At 39.7% G+C, this 22,068-nt stretch overlaps 1 protein-coding gene across 1 annotated transcript in view; it reads left to right on the top strand.

Moving 5' to 3' along the window:
• Window positions 1–22,068, top strand: part of PTPN12 (protein tyrosine phosphatase non-receptor type 12) — a 69,439-nt gene that overhangs the window by 18,076 nt on the left and 29,295 nt on the right. Inside the window, exons 2-7 of the mRNA XM_085216690.1 lie at window positions 12,501–12,609; window positions 15,581–15,657; window positions 16,516–16,611; window positions 17,614–17,652; window positions 18,461–18,532; window positions 21,299–21,358. Of these exons, the coding sequence (XP_085072816.1) occupies window positions 12,501–12,609; window positions 15,581–15,657; window positions 16,516–16,611; window positions 17,614–17,652; window positions 18,461–18,532; window positions 21,299–21,358 (453 nt within the window). The remainder of the gene's footprint in view (window positions 1–12,500; window positions 12,610–15,580; window positions 15,658–16,515; window positions 16,612–17,613; window positions 17,653–18,460; window positions 18,533–21,298; window positions 21,359–22,068) is intronic.

Below are 22,068 nucleotides of genomic sequence, written 5' to 3'. Positions count from 1 at the left end.
GAGCGTTTTGTTCAGTTCTGTTGAGTGCATGTGAGTCTCAGTTGTTTGTAATAAGATGTAAGATACTGCGTTCCTCAGTCGCCCTCCCAGTCTATGTGGAGCAGCTGCTACCTGTGCTGCAAGAAGAGGCAGATGGGGCAGTTTGCACCTCTGAGACAAAGAGTCCCTCCAAGCTGCCTTCAGGTCTGGGCCTCTCCTTTTGATGAAGCTCAAAGCCTGATGACATGCAGGAGTGTTTTCTGCAGCTTGTCCCACACATCTGGTGGCTCAGCTGGCATCTGAGCGGCAGGACAAGTTTTAGCAAAAGCACAATTTCTCCTGAAACGTTTCTAAGCAGAGGGCAGCATTTAGCTTTTATTTTAACATTAATATTGCTTAAAGATAAAAACTGAAATTTCTGGTGAATTAATGAGATCCAACTTCTTCAATGAAGGAAATAAAAACTGCTAGAAAATGAATAGTTGAATGGCCAGGTATGATACCTTAAGGGTGCTGCTATTGAACAGCTGTCTGTGAGCAGGTAGTGCTCCTGTGGTGGGTTATTGTTTCATCTCTGAGGGTTTAAGTCATTCTGCCCAAGCACTTGTTAAGTAATAACATACTGTTGGGAGGCTTGTTTACCCTGCAACCACTTTCTAAATGAGGTTAAAATGAGGCAGCTTCAAGGCATTTAAAATCAAAAAGAATTGTTGTCAGAGAAAACGTAGACTGGCAGTGCTTAAAATGGGAGCGTTAGACTGAAATGCTTGGTGACAGTATTTAAAAATGAAAATACTGCTTCCTCTTCCTGAGAAAACATTACATCTTGTGCTGATGAGTGCTAAGGGTGTTTTATTAATTGCTTACATTCTTTGCTTACAGCCATAGCTTGGGATGTCCTGTGTCTCATTTCTTTGTGTGACAGCTAGAAGCAGCTACAAACTGTCACTCAGCTCATTTGGTTCTTAGTCACATGGCTACCATCACTGTTACTTTCTCACATGCTGCTTTTATCAGTATCTTTAAACCTTGGTGTACTTCTTATTGTCTCAGTAGTCTACTTCATTGCTTCTTGTAATATTTTCATCTGCTTTATTGATTGCTTTCTAGCTTTGTCATCAGAAAGTCTATTAGCATAATCTGCTTTTAGTGATAAGTCATTAATGAACATGTCTGACGGGACTAATACAGAGCTGTGTGTGTTGTTGTGTTTTTGTGATGGTTTTGTATTGTTAAGAAACTCTACTGGTGAAATCCTTTCCATCAAATTGTTTGTTTGGGATTTTTTTTCCAGTGTTTCTCTTCTTAAAAACCCTGGTCTGGCCTGAATTCTTATGAAAATTCACACGCTCTTTGCAATTGGCACCGAGTCAAACACTTCTTCAGAGCTCAGATGAGAACAGCTTCCTTTCCCAAGAAAGGAAATGGGCTCTTCTTGTTATGTCACTTACTCCAGAGATAGAATTGCAGATAAGAATCTTGAGGTTACATCTGAAAGTATTCCTGTACATTTCTGAAATTCCTGGAAGTAAACCTGTCATCCAGAACTGGGTGTATTGAATAAAGTTGTTTGTATCCCAGATAGAGGCTTTGGCTGTTGTTTATCAAACAAGTGGTCTTGTTCTACCTTCTGGATTGTAAATATGCAGCTCTGGAAAGCAATAACAATTGAGGTTTACTTGAAAAACATGATCAGCATCTTGACTGACAAGATGCTTGCCTGAACCAGGTTCATTTTACTTGTTGCCTTGAGTAGCTTTATGGTTTTTCAAATTTGGTGCTGTAGAAGGGCAGTGTTTGACAAAGGAGCAGATTGAGAGGCTGCCTGCAGGGTGTGGGCACGGAGGGAGGCTTTGTAGAATTCTTTGCAATTAGATGTATGCCTCATGAGGTCTGCAATGTAGAAGAGTTTCTGAGATATCCTGTTAATTAATTAATCCTGGGCTCCATCAGAAGAGGGTTTGCCAGCAGGGACAGGGAGGTGATTGTCCCTCTCTACTCTGCTCTTGTGAGGCCTCATCTGGAGTATTGTGTCCAGGTCTGGAGCCCCCAGTACAAGAAAGACAGAGCTGTTGGAGAGGGTCCAGAGGAGAGCCACAAAGATGATCAGAGGGCTGGAGCACCTCCCCTGTGAAGACAGGCTGAGGGAGCTGGGCTTGTTCAGCCTGGAGAAGAGAAGTCTGTGCAGTGACTTCATTGCAGCCTTTCAGTACCTAAAGGGAGCCTACAAACAGGAGGGGAATCAACTCTTCGAAAGGGTTGACAACTGCAGTACAAGGGGAAATGGTTTTAAGTTGAGGGAGGAAAGATTTAGGTTGGATGTCAGGGGGAAATTCTTTACAGAGAGAGTGGTGAGGTGCTGGAACAGGCTGCCCGGAGAGGTTGTGGATGCCTGCTTTTGTCCGAGTAGTTTCTTTATGGCTTTCTGCTCTGAGAATGGTGTTGGCTCCTACATTCCCTGTTCTTTCTGCATAGTCTGATGGAAAGGTGAGCTCTTTCAAACAGATAGGGATGCATTTCTTAACCAGAAATGGACAGGTGCAACAGATATCCACAACTATCATGCAAAGTTTCTTTGCCTATGTGTAAGTATCCTGGTAGTGATTGCTAGGGCTATTGCAGTTGAAGTCTTAGTACAAGTTTGTATCTTTAATGAGACTACTTCTTTCTGGCTCTTAAAATACAATTGAACTCCATCATAAATAGCCTCTTTATAAGTAGCACATTCCTTGGCTTCCAAACACAGCCTCAAAGAATGAGTGAAAATAGTTCTAAGTGTGTTTTCTGCAGTTAATAGAAATGTATTTTCTATTTGATACCTTTATTTCCCCCTTCATCTTCCCTCTTTCTCTTTTTTTTTTTTTTTTTTTTCATGTCAACTGCATACTTAAATAAACTCAACTGTGGTATATATGTTACTGCATGGATGTACTGATGTCAGAAGGGTGATTTTGTGCATAAGTCTGGAAAATTAATGAGGTTTTTTTTAATTATTATTTTTACAGGAACAGTCCTTAAAACCTTGTGGCTGCTATACTTGCCAATTACAAACTAACACAACCAGTGAAGGGTATCCTCATCTTGCTTGCTGAATAATAGGGGTTCTACACTTCCAAAAGTCTCTGCAGATAGTGTATTTCTATATAAGTTCAAGCCTGCTTCTGGGAAAAAGAGAAATTTATTGTTAGACTTCTGGTGAGAGGGGAAACCAATGCCCTTTTATTGCTCGCGTATCCAACGTCAGCATGTTTCACACTGAGCTCATGTCATCACATAGTAATTCAACTGTGATTGAAGTTGAGTCACAGTTACTAAAGAAAGTCATATAAATGAAAGGAGTAGCAAGTTTGAGTTCCACAGATGTTTCAGGAAGGTAATTTAGCCCCAAGCTGGATTTTAGTTGCAATGCCTCTTGAGCATACACAGCTGTGCTTTTTACTAGAGGGTTTGTTAGGCTCCAGCTTTTCAGCATCAAGTAGTTCTCTGTGATCCTTGCTGGGCAGTGCCTCTGTCTCAGCTCCATGGGCAAGAAGTAGCTGATAAGAGCCACAGCAGCCACAGCTGACTTTGCTGTGGGGGCAAGTGGGGACAGGACGTAATACAGCTCAGCAGTGTGGTAAAGGCAATGTGCAGTTGGAGGCTGACTATTGCGTGAACCCTGTCCAAATGTTTGACTGATGATCTTTGGAATTTGATGCCTCATTCTGCATACAGTGAAGCCAACAGCAAGGGAGTGGTGAAGGACGTTGGGAAGAAGTTTTAACAGCAACAGATTGTTTAACCATGTTAATTCTCCCTGAAAATGTTTGCAAACTAAATGTTTTTCGAAGAAGGAGGTTTAGGTGATATCTTCTTAGTTCCTAACGTTTCTAATTTGTCTGGGCTGTACTGTATCTGTATTGTCTGTTACAGCTCCTGCTTTCAGAGTGCTTTTTGCTGCTTGGGGACATAATGTGCGGTAAGGCAGAAGCACTGAAACGAAGGAGCTGTGGAGTTGCTGCCAATGGTCGCTGGCTCTGCCTCTCGTACAACTCTGAAGCTTGGGTTCATTTCAGATGCCTGACTGAGCTGGAGTGAAACCTCCTGTCTTTGGGGAGGAGAAAATCTCAAATCATGCTTAGGCTCTTCCTTCTGTGCTTCCATGGCTTGTTTGTGGTAACTCCCTACTCTGGCATCTGTTTTTATTCCATCATACCCATCAGGTTTTGACTTCCCCATCAAACTTTAAGTGTGCTGTAGAAGAGGTAGGTAGGACATGTCTCTGCTTTGATTTCTGTTTCTGCTGAAGGGCACGCTCCTTATAAGTGGTCACTCAATTCAGGTATGATACTGACAGCGTCAGCATCATGTTCAGGACTGTCAGCATTTGACTTCAGAGCTAGATCTGTCTGGGTGATGGTCTGTGTTGTGCTCTCCCCTCCTGGCTGAGAGAAGAAAGGGAGGCTTTGAAGACAATGCTTACCTCTGCCTGCAATCAGTTTTGGGTTTAGAAATGGGCAAAAGTGCTCCAGCTCTGGTGAAGTGAAGTGGAAAGCTCATCCCACTTCTCTGAGGCTTGCTTTGGGCCCATCTTCTCAGCAGACCTCCTCTCTGTTGGTGCTGCAGGTTTTTCTCCTTGCTGTTGCTGACTGAAATGAGGACACTGTTCAAACTGCTGCGTACATCTGTATTTATGGGTACATCTCTGCCTAACATCAGTGAAACCACTTGCAGTTATGTTGTACGAGCAGCTGAAATCATTGGGATGTAACAAGACTGAGCAGTCTTCCTCTTGCTTCTGGATGCCTTACAGCAAGATGCTTACATCATGATTCAGGGTTTTGGGTACATTCCCAGCTGACCTGTGGTTGTGCTGCTGAATCCTGCAGTGGTTCTGTGGGCTCTGTAAATGCCTGTGCTGAGAGCACATGCAGATGACATCTTGCAGAACGGCTACAATAAACAGCCTGTCCTCCTCCCCCCACCCCCAGTGTGCCTGAACCTTTTCTGTAGGAAGCTGCTGAAGGTGGGAGGGTTATTCCTCTTTGTACCCTTGTTGTGCTGTGGTACAGGGCTTCCTGCTGCTAAGGAAGTACGCATGCAATGAGAACAGAGCAGTCAGCCAATTCTTTGTGCCAGTTATTTATAGGCATCTTATGATAAGACCTTAAACTCCTAGTCAGAACTGAATGCAGATTCAACTGAAATGAGACTTAAATGTGTCTGTCGGTTTCTTGAACAAATCAGCTGAGCTGTTGGAATGCTGGTGGTAAAATTGTGTAATACTGACAGAGTTGGCATCTACAGTCTCCTGAAGAAAAGATTGCAAAAAAGCTTTGGAGGTGGGAAAACTTTCTTTTCTTCTTTAGTGCAAGATATGCATTGTATTTGGTAGACTGACGTGCATAGCTACGTGGCAAGTTTTAACAGTTCTCACAAAAGAAGTCATCATTTGTTTGTATTAACATGAATATTAGTTCTTTTGAAAGCTTGCAGAAGGTTGTATGGAGGACAACTCAAGCCCTTACTGTCTTGACTTGAAAGCTGAACTGCTTGTGAAAAAGGAATTGGTGAGAAGATTGGTATGGAAGGCTGACATACAAAGATGGCGTATGTTGTATGTTATAGTTAGCTCAGTTTTGAACTTTTTTAATAGTTTTTTTCAGTAAGAAGCTCTTGGCTCTTTTTGCAGGCCTGCTGATTGATCCCATTGTAACACTTAATCAACTGGAGTGCTGTAAAAACGTTCTTTTAGAAATTATTCACTGTAGCTTTCTGAAGGAACATGTTACCTTTGTAATCACACAGCGAGGTAGGATGGATAAAAGCTGCGTGCGTTCGAAGGAAGACTTGAGAAGTTCAGGGTTAGATGAGAAGTTTTTAATACACTTATTCTGTCAGTGCACACACAAAAATACTGGAATCTAAAGGCTAAATGAATAAGAGGATAGTAGCAAATCCAGTCACCTGGAAGTTATGCTCTTAAGCAGGAGGGTTCTCTGGTATATATACCATATATATATACCTCAGGATGGTATGAGTTTTGTTTTCTGGTGTCTTCATGTTTTGTTTCCTTCTTCTGTTTGTGTTTGTTTTCAAGAGCTGAAAATCTTGTGGCATATGTTAGTAACTTAGTACAGGATAGTGAAGTTTTGGTAGTGCAGTGTTTTGCTTTATTTCCTTTAAGCAGAGGGTTTCCTTGTGTGTGCTGTCTGCCTTGACTAATGCTTCTTTACTGAATTTAAATCTGTAAATGATGCAATAAGGTGAACTCCTGTCTTCTCAGAGAAAACAGCCAGCTAAGTTAAGATAACACAATGCAATAGTCACCTAATACTGGAACAGTGTGGTTCCCAGTTTGCTACCTAATTGTAGAGGGTTCACACAAGCCTCCTTGAACACAGTAGAAGTTTTCAGATGAGCTGTCTTCCTGCAGTGAAATACAGAAGATGGAACTCTCAGAGGACTCTCTATATCAGTCCTGTCTGTAAGTCACTTCAGCAGTCCCCTGGAGGAGTGCCCAGAGCTCGAGTGTCAGTGGGTTTTGCCAGAAGGGAGAGCTGAGGTAGTACGGGCTCCCTCAGAACTTTGGTTCTTCTGATCAGTTCAGCTTGCAATCTGTCTTAGCTGGCTGAAACCACAACACAATCCCATTTCAGGGCTTCATTTCAGAGAAATGGGTTCAGTCTGAACTATTTCTTGCAGCCAACGCCATGCGGAAGTGTTGAGACACAGTGAAGCTTTTTTAATAGAATTGGATCATTTTCCTGTCATTGTTTACACTTAGTGTTTGGGAGAGCTTTTTCCTTGCAGCACAAAGTCTAGAAATTCTTAAAAATAGTTCTTTGCAAGCTGACAGGAATAACTGGGAAAAGACTGACATTTGCCACAAGCATGGGCTCTTTCTCAAATGCTCCCAAGGCTTGGTGAGAAAAGGCATAATCCCAGAAATGCTCCGTGCTTCCTGTGCTGGCAGTGACAAAAGGCAGCCAGGTCTCTGCATGTGTTTGTGTCTTCCTGTGCAGCCCGGAGCTGCAGAGGTGCCCGTGGCTCCTCTGAGAGTCCATGCTCCAGCTGAACTCATTCACATCACCCTGCCCAGGTGTTTCCCAGAGCTCTGAGTGATCAGAAAATGATGTGGGGAAACATTAGTTAGATTTGGAAGGACTATAGGCTAAAATACTTGCAGAACCAAGATGGTTTTAGGAGGGTTCCTTACAGGTATAATTTCCTCTCTGCATAAGAGGACTGGGAATTCTGCCTTATTAATGTGTATTAAATTACTAGGAGGAGAGCATAGCTGAACATCATGCATGTGTTTTTCTTCCCCTACATGCCAGTAAGCACAAAGAAATATTAAGCTTATGCTGGAAAGAGATGTCTTAGGAAATAAGTGCATTAATACATCACTTCTTTTCAAGTGTGTCCTGGTGTCGTTTTATGCTTCGACTATTAAGAGAATTATTATAGAAGATTTTCTTCAGTGTTCAGATTTTTTGAGTGTTTGATACACTGTAGTGAATTCTGAGAAGCAAAATATGTTCTTGTGCGATCAGTGCTGTCTCCCAACCCTGCTGCCACAGCTGTCCATACAGAACCTATGAAGCCTGTGGCTGTTGCCTGTTATCATGTGGCAAATGGGTTGTGGAAGCCTTGGAGCACTCCAGCAGCTGAGTTTAATGCGGTTGTGTGTTGTTCCTTAGGTACAGTCAGAACAGCAATGCTTGCTTCAATCTGCTTTTTATGCTGAGGTTTTAGAAACTAAGTCTTAGGAGAGTCGCAGAGGGCTTTGAATAAGGAAACTCCTGGTGAATATTTTTCATGTGTCCCGTATGGAGGATCCCAGGAAGGAGGCACAAGAGCTTAGATAACTTAAATAAGTTACAAGCTTTCAAAGTGAGTATAAATATTTTCTTCATTCCACAAACAGCATTTTTCTAGAATTAAGCTGTGTGTCTTAACAGAATCATAGAATGGCTTGGGTTGGAAGGGACCCCAAGGATCAACAAGTTCCAACCCCCTGCCACAGGCAGGGCTCCAATGTCCAGATCTGGTACTAGACTAGGCCTCCCAGGGCCCATCCAACCCAGCCTTGAACACCTCCAGGGATGGAGCCTCTCTGGGCAGCCTGTGCCAGCACCTCACCACTCTCCCTGTGAAGAACTTCCCCCTGACATTCATTCCAAACCTTTCCTCCTTGAGCTTATAGCCATTCTCCCCTATTCTATCACCTGAGTAAAAAGTTGATTCCCCTCCTTTTTATAATCCCCTTTTAATCCCTATATATTTTATCCCCCTTTTCATAATCCCCTTTGGCAGGCTGCAATGAGGTCACCCCGCAGCCTTCTTTTCTCCAGGCTGAACAAGCCCAGCTCCCTCAGCCTGTCTTTATAGGGGGGAGGTGCTCCAGCCCTCTGATCATCTTCGTGGCCCTCCTCTGGACCCTCTCCAACAGCAATCTGTCTTTCTTGTACTGGAGGCTCCAGACCTGTTCACAGTACTCCAGATGGGGCCTCAAAAGAACAGAGTAGAGAGGGACAATCACTTTCCTGTCCCTGCTGGCTGCCTCTCTTCTGATGGAGCCCAGGATACCATTGGCCTTGCGAGCTGCAGCACACTGCTGGCTCATGTTCAGTTTTTCATCTGTCACGCTTTCTGAAGTGTAAAATAGACACACAGTGTTGACTGTGAAAGTCAGAAATGTTTTCTAAACTGACTGGACAAAGTTCTTTTTCGTGCAGTAGGATTCCATGCGTTGGATTTTAAGAGTTGGTTTGTCTCGCTAAAAACACTGAAGTAGAATTTTAATCATTTTACAGAATATAAAACTACAGTGGAAGTTGGAATTAGGCTTCTGAAACCCACCTTGTTCCAAGGACTCACCCCCACCCTGATGGAGTTTGTCACCATCCCAGTAACTACTTCACAGCACAGTGAGCAAGCAGAATTAAACTCGAGTATTTTTAATGAGAATGAAAGTTAAGGCCTTGTGAATGTAGTTCTTTGTCACAAATATTTGGTTACTTTTTGTCAATTTTGTTCTTAAAGGAAGATGCAAATGAAGGTTTCTGAGGTCCTGGAATAGCTGTTGTGGTGAGTGTAGAAGGGGTGCGGGGCTGGTCTGTGTCCCTGTGTGTGGCTGTGTGTCTCCTGGCAGTTCTACTGCCTTACTTAGCCCAAGTGAGCGTTGCTTTGTATTGCAGACAGCTCTGTATGATGAATTAGCATGAAAGAGACCGTGACAGTTCTCGCTGGATATCTTTCAATGATTTAACATAGTCTGAACAAAATTCTTTCTTTCTCTGCCCTGCCATTACCCCGTTCTGTCATTGAGCACATTCTCCTTGCTCTGGTCACTCCAGGCTGTAGCCTAGGAAGCACTGCATCTCTTGCACCCTGAAGCAGGCTGTGTGCACACTGCAGTGCCTTTGTGCAGAAGCCTCCTTTTGCATGCAGTGTGAATTCTACTCCTCCTGGTGATTCAAGGCTCAGTTTTCAGAATTCTTTCCTTACTTTTAAGTCAAGACATTCCCTTCCGAAGCATAAAGTAGGTACTATTCTGTGTAGCTCAGAGTACTATGCTAAAGAAGCATAAAGATACTTACTCTTTTTTGGTTGCTCTCATGACTGTGCTTACTCACCTGCTATTACCCATATCACAAAGCAGCAGACAAATATGCATGACAAGAATGAATCCAAAAGTAATTTAGGAACAGAGATGTGTATTCTGCCACATTTCTTTCCCGGTCTTTGCCTCAGAGCTGGCTTGTGCTAGTCCTGCTTTCCACTCTATTTTGCAGATTTTGTAAGGGAAAAGGATATGATGAATTATCTCATTGGTCTCCAGGGGATGAAAGTTGGTACTGGGCCATTTCTGGTGTTTTCACCTTGCAGTGTGAAACTAAGCTCCATATTATACCATGATACTGTTTTTTTTTTTTTTTTTTCTTCCCACCTTTAAAATAGGCATAGCAGAAATGACCATCTTCCTAGGGTGCTTTTTGATACCTGTTATTTCTCCTGTACCACTTCCTCAAGTGTCTTTTTTTCACAGAAAACAACTTCTGCTTCTATTCATAGTGTTTAGAAGTTTCTTTTCCCTCTAAACTTTACTCTGTTACTTTTTCGAAGCGCAATCAAAGCACTTGTCCCAGAAAAATAAGAGGAGATGAAAAATAAAATATTGAGATGGGGAGCATATTTGTGGCTATGCTTGGGAAGAATCACTTTCTTTTTGTGGGGTTTTGTGTTTTTTGGATTGGAGGCTCATCACTTATTTCAAACTACTTTTCAGTCTTACAGTTGTTGGCTGACATAGCTGAATTATATTTGCTATTTGTAGACTCCCAGTTCAGTGTCCAGTCTTAGCACTGCCAACTTTTGTTTTAATTTAACAAAGATAAGGGCAGTGTTAAATAGGGCAGTGAGTCCTGTGTGCATTTTTAAGAGGAAATGTTTTGCTCAGAGGGCGATGAGGCACAGTTGCCCGGAGAAGCTGTGGGTGCCTCATCCCTGGGGGTGTTAAAGTTCAGGTGGGATGGATGGGGCTTTGGGCAATCTGATCCAATGGAGGTGTCCCTGACCAATGACAGAGGACTGGAACTGGATGGTCTTGTAAGGTCTCTTCCAACCCACACCGTTCTGTGATTCTTTGGTTCACCATTCCCTGATATTCTTTGTACCATGTTATAAACTGGAGTTCTCCAACTGTCTACTATATCACAGAATCACAGAAACACCAAGGTTGGAAAAGACCTACAAGATCATCCAGTCCAACCACCCACCTATCACCAACAGTTCTCACTAAACCATGTCCCTCAACACAACGTCCAAATGTTCCTTGCACACCTCCAGGGTCGGTGACTCCACCATCTCCCTGGGCAGCCCATTCCAGTGTCTGACCACTCTTTCAGAGAAGTATATATACAGGTTGTGAATTTGCTTTTAGTGTTGGAAAGGTTAGCGTGGTCTGCGTGGAATCTTCTTGCCTGGGGCTGTTAACAAGTCTGCTCAAGAATCGAATCCTTCTATTAGTTGAATAATCTTTTCAGGTAATATATTTAGCACTTGGGTCAGCATTTGGTCAGACTTTCTGTTCCACCTAACTTTGTAAGTTTTACAAGAATAGTGTTAAAAAACAAACAAACAAGAACAAGAAAAGAAAACAATCCAGTGCACTAATTCCATTATTCTTCCTAGCATTCAGTGGCTTCATCCGCCATAAAAGTTCTCTGAGAATTATAGAGCTTCTCTACATGCTTTTTTAAAACTCGTCTTTATTTTTGCTCTGTAAACACCACTTTTATGGAGTTGTGTGCATATTAGCAGAATCCTTGCAGTTTCTGTCCATCATTTACATATTTTTCACTGTGTCCAAATTTCATGGAAGTATTTTTCTGTAAGTAGCAGAAATACTAAATTTCTTTCTTTCCTTTCTGTTTTTTCTGGAAGAGTTATTGGAGGGAGTTGAATTACCAACTCATTTTTCCTTTTTGGTTAGGTTGAGTGCAGTGAGTCTTCCAAGTGTTTTTGTAGTCTTAGAAGAATTCAGGAAGAAAAGTGCCTTTCCAACTGGTTCAAGAGTTGAAGTCCTGTCTGTATGTTGTTGTGCAATCTGTGACAAACACGATGTGCATTTCTAATTAACAACCAGCCTTCCACAATTCCGCCACCTAAAAGAAAACCATAAATGTTTTGAGTGATCAGGGCTGATTTTCAAGCATCAAAGATGAAGGGGAAGCATGAGCAACCTGTATCCCCCTCCCTGCACAGGACCCCCCTCACTGGAAATACCTTTAAAATTGTCTTCCTGCTGCCCGTTTTTATTTCCTGCTTTTATTTCCTGCATTACAGGAAGGGATGGGAGGGTTTTTATCAATAGAGGCTTTGCTTATTTCAAATCTAGAAGATTTGCAATAGGTGCAGGGTCAGAAAGTTGCAAGCAGTGTTGTGGGTGACAGAAGGTTTGCTGAACTCACTTTATTGAGAACAGCGTATACCTGAGCAGCAGGGCCTTTGAAGGAAGAACCAGAGAAATCTGGATGAGCTAGAAACTCAGTGGAAGTTGGGTGTTAGGAGCTGATAGCTGCCCAAAGCCAGGTTCTTCCTGCTCAGTTGTCAGTGTGAGCTCAGCAGCAAAATAACAGCTGTTCTTAAGCCACCCTGATCTGTGATGTTCCTCCAGGAATCCCGGACAATAACAGATGTTTGTTTCCCACATGTATTCTTGATAATGCGCTCCTTATTCCCTAACAAAGCAGTGTGTGTTCTAATTAAAATACAGCTGTATGACCACGATCTAGCAGCTCTTCCAGAGTTCCGTCTGTCCAAGTTGGTTGTAAACTGCTGTTGAGCAAAAAGTACCTGCAGGGTAATCAGGCTTAAAAATAAATAACTAAATAAATAAATTGGTGAAAATTGTAAAGGGATAGAGGAAGTTTTTTTGGGTGATCTGTTTATCCACATACATCAATGAAGCTGATACCTAGCCATGCCTCTGTTGCCTTAAGACTTGAAAAGATAATGTGAATGTTTTATTTCAGAGATTAAGAAGATTATCCACAAAATACAGAACAGAGAAGATCTATCCAACAGCCACTGGTGAAAAGGAAGAGAATGTGAAGAAGAACAGATACAAGGATATATTACCATGTAAGTCTGATTTGTTTGTTAATAGAGGATAAAGGAAAAGGTTTGTTACTCTTAATGTACTCTAAATTTTGTTATTTAGCTAACAACAGCAAACAAAATTGGAGATGCTTTGGAAGATCATTTCTTGGAGTTTTTATTTTTGACTTGGCAGGCAAAGTGGAGATTTATGTATTTTGCTGGGAAAGTTATCACCCAAATATAAAATATTTGCTGGGTCTCAAACTGTATCAAGCTGAGGCTTTCATTTTAACTGAGAATAGTCTAGGACCTTACTGGGTCCTTAACTGTGTATTTTTTTTTATTTTTGTGATAGAAAATGAACATCAGCATATCTCACTGAGATTTTAAGGAAGCCCATGTTTGTGGTTTGAAGTAGAATTGATCTTTTCTTGCTGGTTCATACTCTGCAAGCAATGTCTGAGAGCTATCACTGTTGAGTATCTTCTGTTTGTATTTTGCTGTGGCCAAGTAAAATGGTTTCATGTTTGAGCACACAAAATGTGACTCAGAGCAGAATTTTAAATTCTAAAACCAAGTGTATAGTTATAACAGATTTTGTTGTGACAAGGTTGTGTGTTGCAAGTTCACTTTGTGCATCTTGTGAGGCCACACATCTCAGCAGTTCTTGCTGTGCTTCTCAATACGAGTAACTGTCAGCAAGATTAAAGGCTGGTCTTCTGACAAGTGCCATTTTTCATATCCCAGAAGATTAATGACAAGTCTGTTCCACTTAGCTCTCTCAGAAGTGTTTGAAGGGTTATAATCCATTTGACGCTGAAAATGTTCTTAGGCATCATTAGCTTTCAGCTTCAAGATATATTCTGGTAATAAACTTTGCGTTTCACACTGTGATGTACCTGTGGGTTTTGTTTCTCTAGAAATTGAGTTTTTACCTCTTTCCAGAGCTTGGAACTATGCTTCCAACAGTCAGCTTGGCCACAGAGCCACAGGCCCCAGATTGTTTAACAAGGTGGGCATAATGGCTACTGCTGTGGTGAGAAGGCAGGACATGCACGGCACTGAACTCGAAAGCAGCAAAACAGTGAAATGTTATTGGGCTTTGTTTTAATTTGTGAGGAAAAATGATAAATGGGAACAGTGAGAGAGAGGAAGTTGTTGTTACGATACCTTTATTCTGCTTCTTCCATGCAGGCTTATTGATAATTAGATAAAAATACAAGAAAAATTCAGTAGCACTGAGGCTGAATCCATGAGACACAATAGTCACTATGGCAATAAGTGGCCGTAGCTAGGATGGGAGATGAGCTTTTCTTTTAGTACATTAAAAAAATCAAAACATGAGGCATTAGGATCTGAAAGGATATACAGATCACAGTGGGGAAAATGAGCAAACCTCAAAGCTGATGGTGAGGAAAATTGAAGGTAAACATTCAGTTGAAGTGAGAGTATCTTTGAATGCCGAAAAGTTCTAGCAGTGAAGTGATGGGAGACCAACTTGACAGAGAAACAAAAGCTAGAAGATGTTTGTGAGGAAGAATGGGTATGGTACTTTGCTTGTTTTTGTAAATCCAGAAGGTAGCTTACAAATGCAGCTTAATAGGAGATTAACCCTGTATATCAGAAATGATTACTGCTACCAGAGAGATCAGTACTTCAATACTAACTTGATGTGGGCTTCAGAGAAAATGCAGTATGACCGTGTGTACTCTCTTGCTAAGCCATCCTCAGTGACACTCAAATTAACCATGGTGTTCACTGATGACTTGAAGACACCAATTTGTAATTCTGAGCAGAGCTTTAAGCTATGTATAAAGCTTTAAAAAAAAAAAAAAAAAAAAAAAAAAAAGAAAGAAAAAAGCCAAAAACAGTTAATCTTCTGAACCTGGAGCTTGCTGTAAAATTTCCTTAGGAGAATTGTGTTTTGGAGCTAAAATGGGAGAAGAGCTGAGCTGTGGCAGATGAAGGAAGGCTGGAAGTGCTGACATCTGGCAGCTGCTTTAGAATTTTGGATCTACTGTGCTGGAAAGATAGGAGCCCTCATTAGCCTCCAGTTTTAATTACTTTAATCCATCATCTAAGAATACTTTTTAGTATTACATTTGTGACATCACTGTATATTTATGAAGATTTCACGCTTTTACACTATACATATGATAGTATATTACAGTGTAGTATGTTATAATGCTTTCTCTGGGTATTTATTTTAGTGTTGCCTTTGCATTCATCGAGGCTTGTCCTGTTTTAGGAAGCACCACACAGTGACACAAATGTTTTCTGCATGTTATCAGGGCTCTGGAAAGAAATTCTTTGTCTTGGGCTTTTTGGAAGAGTTTTCAGTAGAGAATTAACACTCAGCACATATTTCCTGAGGGCACTTATATTATCAGTGATATTTTGCACCAACAAAACGTCTCAACACCCCAAAACCATTCATATTTCCTCTTTTTGGATGGACTTGTTCTTTGCTTTTTATCTAATTTAGACTCTTAATAGAGTTTCAGCTGCCTTATAGCTTAGGAATCAACCCTGGAAGCAGGAAGTATTAGAAACTGCTTGGGCAGATGCTGTTTCTGTATATATTCCTGCTCTCCAATTCAAATCCATAGGATACTTTTTTCATTCTTCATTTCCAATTTGTTGTGGTGCTACATTAAATTGGTTCTTATTGTGGAGATGGTTTGAATGATATGTTGGTGCTTCCTAGGAAACACTGGCATCAGCCAAAATGTTGGCAGAACAAATTAAGTAGTAAAGGGTATTTTTGAAAGCTTTCTGGGAATTTTGATCTCCAAAGATGTATTCTTATAGGAAATGTCGAGATGTTCCTTAATGATCAATTTCAGGTTTATTTCATTAACTGACTTGTTTCTGTGATGCAGTTTTTGGGAACACTTTTTCAAGGCTTAATATGTCCTTCTGAAACTCTATTTACAGTGTGTTCCACATTTACTGCTATATATTGATTTACAAATTGTAATTCTTTACATTAAAAAATATATTCTTCTTTTAGTTGATCACAGCCGAGTTAAACTGACCTTGAAAACTCCCCCCCAAGATTCCGACTACATCAATGCAAACTTCATTAAGGTATGAATTATTATCTTTACGGGTTTAAAATTTGGTCGAAGCTTTTATTTCAGATCAGTGCAGCTTTTGTGTTTTACCCTGAGATTAGAATTCAGAGCCGGGAGGAAAAAATGTTTTTTACTGTGGCTTAAATAGATTTACAAACCTAATGCCATTTATAGGGCAATATTGTAACTTACATTGCTTTAGGTTTAAACATAATATTGGAAAATCTCATTTTAAGGTGACAGACAACCAAGCTGGAACTTTATACCGTAGCAAAGTTCAGATAGAAATATTTTTAACAATTGATGCTGTTGAAAATGCTAGATATTAAGAGAAGCTGTTCTTAGAACATAAGTGAGGCATTGTGTGTGACAAAGTGTGCATGCTTATATGCACTCTTGATGTTCATGGCAGAAGTAGAGTTGTCCCTAACACTCTTAAAACCAAGGCACTGTAAATGTCTTCAACCCTTTTATATAAGCACTTAAAAATCTTCGGTTTTTGAAATAATTGTGTTCCTTGAATTTTTCAAAGGGAGTGCTTTAACAGAAAAAGAAATATTCCAGTCATGATCATGACATATGTAATAAACAGTGCAGACTTACAGATACCTTTCAGGACTGCAGCATACAAAACTGGTTAACTCAGTGCTTTCTGTTGCAGTCTCTGCCAGTACAGTAGCCGTTATCTTAGGCCCACTTGAAATCACTGGCAAAATTATGGCTAATGTCAACTGGATTCCTATTTCACGTTCACCTTTCCTGTTGGATCAAAAACAGAATTCTAATTTTACGTAATTATAAATGAAAGCTTTTTATTCAGTGCAGATAAATTTTTGTTGTTAACATTAATGGTTCCTTTGTGCAATCCTAGGGAGTACATGGGCCGAAGGCGTATGTTGCTACCCAGGGACCATTAGCAAATACAGTAATAGATTTCTGGAGGATGATATGGGAATACAATGTGGCTGTAAGTACCTACTTAAAAACAGGAATTGTGTATTACCCTATTTCATGGTACATTGATTGTATTTCTTGTTTGAGCTAGCTATTAACAAGAATTTTGGTGGTGATTTAGCAGAGGTTTGTCTCAGAATGCTACTTAAACTACAAAATTAACACCTGTGTGTCATTGTAAATTAATGAAGTAATAAGATGTAATAATTTTTATTATATATGAAGTCATGTCTTTTTATGAACAGGTCAGTACTTAATCCCTTCTCCTGCTAGAGACCTCACCATTGACTCTTAATGTGGGCAGACAATCAGATGCAGAAGCAGCATTAGAAACAAAATGAGTGTATACCATTTAGTTATGCTAATTTTGGATAACTTGTTTTTCTGAATTTTCTGAATCTCTTCAATCAGTTATTGTCATGAGTTAAATTTTAAGTACTATTCAAGTTGGATTCAATGAAGAAATTTTTGTTTCTGAAATATTTTTTGTTGGTCTGTTTTTCACCAGACCCTTTAAAGATAGCTGCTTACTATTGTAACAAGTAGGTTACCTTTTGGTGTTTTTTGGTAGTGTTATTCAGATTATCATACCTGAAATTTCTTTGCCTAAGCAATCTTGTTTTAATTTTTGACATAGTTTTTTTGCACCGATTTAAAAAAGCAGTCTATGTTGTTATAAACAGATACAGCTGTGCATTTTCTTGTATTTAGCAAATGGTTCTGCATTCTTACAGTAGTACAGTCCGGCTAAATGAATAAGATATTTATATAGGATTGCAGTGATTTCAAATGATTCAATTTAGGTAGGTTTTAAATATTTTATTAGTGTTCTGGCTTGTTTTGTGCAGAATAAAACTTGGACACTATTTTAGTATTAAAAGAATGTGCAGCTACAGATCAGTCCCTTCAGTAGCAGCCAGTTAAGGAGTATCTGTGTTATCTTAGCTACAAGCAAGCAGTAAAGTATTTGTGATCTTTCTTCTATCTAAAGCTAGCTAACATTTTTCCTTTTCAGATAATTGTAATGGCCTGTCGAGAATTTGAAATGGGAAGGGTAAGTGTACTAAATACAAAACTAAGTGAGCAGTTCCTGTGTAGGACAATATGCCATTACCTGTTTGTGTGTGTGTGTGTGTGTGTGTGTGTGTGTGTGTGTGAGAGAGAGAGAGAGAGAGAGAGAGAGAGAGAAAATTCTGCAACTATAAAAGTAAACTGCCAGGACTGAATGAGAATACACTTATTCCTATGCACAGAAGAAAGAATGAATGTGACTGCTCTTCTTTGTTCATAGTGTTGTGTTATTATCTAGGAGTTCCATCAGGATATGCATTATGTCTTTGGATACAGAACTGAACTAATGGTCTGTTTCTGGTCGTGTTATTTTGAATTAAAGAAGTACGTCTTAGTGAGATGTATGCCAACTATCAAAACACCAGTTCTTTCAGAATTTCCTCTCAATTGATACAGCTGCAAAAACAATCCTTCTTTTAAAATCTATTCTTAAGACCCGAGAGGAAGAAAAGCATTCTGCAATTCTTAACTCTGAACTTGGGCAAAAACTAGATTAGCTCTTGTTGCCTCCCTCTGTACGATGCATGGTTGCTCATCTGCAGGCAGTACTGAAGTTCATGTTCTTATTTACAAAGACTCCACGGGCTGTATTTATTGATTTAGTTGTTTGTGGATTTTTTGTTGTATTTGTTATACCAAAACAAAGGACACTTTACTTTCTTAAGAGACGGCTTTAACTGAAATAGAGTAGAAAACAAGGCATTAGTAACTGTCATCTTGTCTGCTCTTTCAGTTGTTAACCATCTTTCAATATCATGTACCAACTAAATTAGGATTCTTTGCTTCAACAGAAAAAATGTGAACGTTATTGGCCATTGTATGGAGAAGCAGCAGTAACTTTTGGACCATTTCGTGTTTCATGTGTAAGTATTAAGCTTTATAAAAGAGTTTTGTGGAATTATTGGTCCATTAGCTTGCAGTAGGTACTCTACTCGTGTCAGGCCTTGTATTATGGAAGAAACATTCAGTTGTTCAATATCAATTTTTACCAGACGCAAAAGAAAATGGTGGAAAGCAATGTGTGCATGTAAGTCTTACAGGATTTTTGGATTCCTTGTTATTTTTTTTTTTTTTAAAGCGGGGAACATGTGCATTGGCTTTGTTTCTTTTTGTGCCATTTCTTTAACTTTACATCATGTAGTTTTGAATGTCTGTAGCTGATCAAGAACGTAGATAATATTCAAGTAACTGTTTCTTCCTATTGTCGCTTATGCTTTCTAGGTGTGTAAGAGAAATGAAAGTAACACTGGATTGGTTTACTTTTTTTGAGGAACATGAAGTTAGGTATCATAAATAGAGAAAGTAGAAACTAGACTTTTTCCTCTCTTCTCCTGACAGGATCTTTAGGTTTACAATGGCATCATGGCTTGTATCAGAAATAGTGCTACCGGCAGGAGCAGGGAGTTTATCATTACTCTGTACTCAGCACTGGTGAGGCCATGCCTTGAGTACTGTGTTCAGTTTTGGGTTCCTTACTACAAGAAAGACACTGAGGTCCGGGGATGTGCCAGAGAAGGACAACAAAGCTGGTGGGAGGTATGGAACACAAGTCTCATGAGGAGCAGCTGAGAGAACTGAAGTTTAGTCTGGAAAAGAGAAGGCTTGGAGGAGAGTGGTTACATGCTGAAACAGGCTGCCCAGGGAGGTGGTGGTGTCACTGTTGCTGGAGGTGTTCAAGAAATGTTTAGATGTGGTACTAGGAGACATGGGCTAGTGGAGATATATTAGTGGGAGGTGGATGGTTGGACTGGATGATCTTGAAGGTGTTTTCTAACTTTTGTGATTCTGTGATTCTATGATTAATTGTGAGGCATTCAGGGTGTGAGTAAAAATGAGGTATGCAGGAGCATAACCACAGAAATAATTACAGGATTGTAAGATTGGTGTTTCCTGGGTGGGAAGTAGTATCTGCTTGCCCTTGTATACATCTGGTGGTCTATCTTTGTTTATTCCATAAATTGAGGCCGTTTTGTCACACTTCTGGTTCTTGGAGCAGTGATCACATTGTCAAGACTTCACTTTCAGATCATGCCAAGATCCATCCAGCCTATCACATTGTGATGAAGTCCTTAACTAAAGAAGAGGAAATAAACTGTATAGGATGATCCTTCTCCTTACACTTGCTGCCAGCTTCTAGCAATGAATTTGTAGCAGTTCCTTGATTGGACATTGCCTCTGGATAATTAGTGTTTATATAATGCAGTGGACCATGAATTTGACAAACATTTTTGGTTTGGGATTTTCATTTTTGCTGTGATTACTTCTCATTGTAATGGCTGAAGCCATGTAGGTGATTCTGAGCTTATTGTAAGATATCTGACGTCACTCACTGCTTGTAATTTTCATGGCTGCTATATAAATGTAAGAATATATCAATGTACCAATGTCTCTTCCTCTTAGCCTGAGGCTGATTTAGACAGCGGGTCTTTGTCACTTTCTCTTATTGCTGTTCTTACAGGTCAGTAGAACAGCCTTAACACTTTATTCTTCTTAGTTGTTTGAATACTTGTTTACACCAATTCAGTAGCAATTCAGTAATATATTTTAAAGGGAAACTATTTCTGGGTCCTTGCAGTCCATCTGTTTTCCATTCCTCCACTCTTCCTCAAAGTCTTGAAAAACACTTTTCCAATGCCTGTCCTCTTTTGTCATAACCTCTGCTACTTTTTCTTACATGCATCTCTCTTTAGACATGCATAATGTGCTGAAAAAAGGGCTCCTGAAATTTCTGTTGGGTCCTTTAGATTGTACTGATATGAGTACAACCTGAATCGTGGATTCACGTTGTACTTGAGTAGAACTGTCGAGTGATCATAAATCATCTTACTGTGTAAGATGATGTATATGGATTCTGTTGCCACTAGGTATGCAATATCTGCTTTAAACCTGCAAGGCAGTGCAGTTGTTGTCTTGATGGAAAATGATAAATACCCAGTAGGAGAAGGAAACAAAAACACATATGCAGTCTCCTAAAATTGACTGTGGAAAGCTGGAACACATGATTTTTAAGGTGTCTTTGAACTGTGCTATTACTGATGTTTTACATAAAACAGTATTGCTTAGTATAGGCAGTATAAACCTTCTTTGGAGTGCCAGCAGTGGATTTGAAAATTCTGAGAGGCTAGAAGATTTGTTTTTTTGGCCACAACCAAGATAATGACAATAAACCCATTCAGATGCCCCTGTCACTGAAAATAATCCCTGAGGAATGGATATCAAAATACAGATTGATAAGAGGTTGAAGTTTAGACGAGAAGTGCTACAGAAGGATAACTGGGAGAGGAAAACTAGATGAACAAAATGCATGGAGAAATAAAGTGAAAGTAGTATATTGTAATGCTTGTACTTAATGACGGTTTCAGGTGCAAATTATTCACTTGGAAAACCCCAGTTTTTATTTTAAGTAAAAGCAAAATCTTTCACAAGTATATTGTTTACAGCAAGATATGTTGGTTTTGGTTTAGAATCAACATTTTAATTGTCCATCTTTGGGAAAATAACAGATATGAAAACTGTAAATTAAAAAATGAAAACAAACTCTGAGTTTGGATTTCAGTTATGCCCTCTATGTGTTCTAGTTACATATGTTTGTCTCTTTTTTCCATTCATTACTGTTTTATCTTCTTTAGGAAGCTGAGCAAGCAAGAACAGATTACTTCATTAGAACGTTATTACTTGAATTTCAAAATGTAAGTACATGAGGAATTCTGGTCTTATCTGTGACTTAATGGTTGCCTAGAAAGTTCTCTACAATGATACAGTGAAGGGAACTGATGAAAATCTCTTCACTTTTTTTAGGTGATGATTCTGTACGTATGTAAATTGTCAAACATAGAAGTGATGTTAAAAACTATAGTACATAAGAAAAGAGTAGTGAAACTACCTTTCTTTTTGGTTAGACAAAGGCATGTGGGCTTTAATATCATGCATTAGCAACTGGAAAGTGCTGCAAACCTAGAAATATTTTATTCTTTATCCAAACTGAAAACATGACCACAGACTGAATCAAACTCATCAAAAGAGACTGCTTCCTTTTAGGTTTTTTTAGGCTGAGTGTAAGTACTTGTTCGAATTCGTTCCTCAAACTTTCATTTTTAATTAAGAGGGCTTTGCAATGCTAAGGGATATTTCTTAGGCCCGTTAATACACTTGTCTTGCTAAATAAAGCAAGAATGACAATATCATGATTTTTTTTTTTTTCCAAGATTTCTATTTGTAGCTTTGGGGGGGAAAAAAGTTTTGTGCATTTAAAATGGTAATATTTGTGAAAAATGTGGTATATTCTTGCTGAAGTTGAGTTGTGTTGTCTTTTTGCTTGGTAAAGTTCTGCAAGGGGAAACATGGGAGAAATGTGTGTAATTATATAGAAGGATGAAGTAGAAATGTACTTTTAAAAGAG

Source organism: Meleagris gallopavo, chromosome 1 (assembly GCF_905368555.1).
Source record: "Meleagris gallopavo chromosome 1, MGAL_WU_HG_1.1, whole genome shotgun sequence".
In the NCBI taxonomy this organism is placed as follows: domain Eukaryota; kingdom Metazoa; phylum Chordata; class Aves; order Galliformes; family Phasianidae; genus Meleagris; species Meleagris gallopavo.
This window is presented reverse-complemented; position numbering and strand designations above follow the sequence as displayed.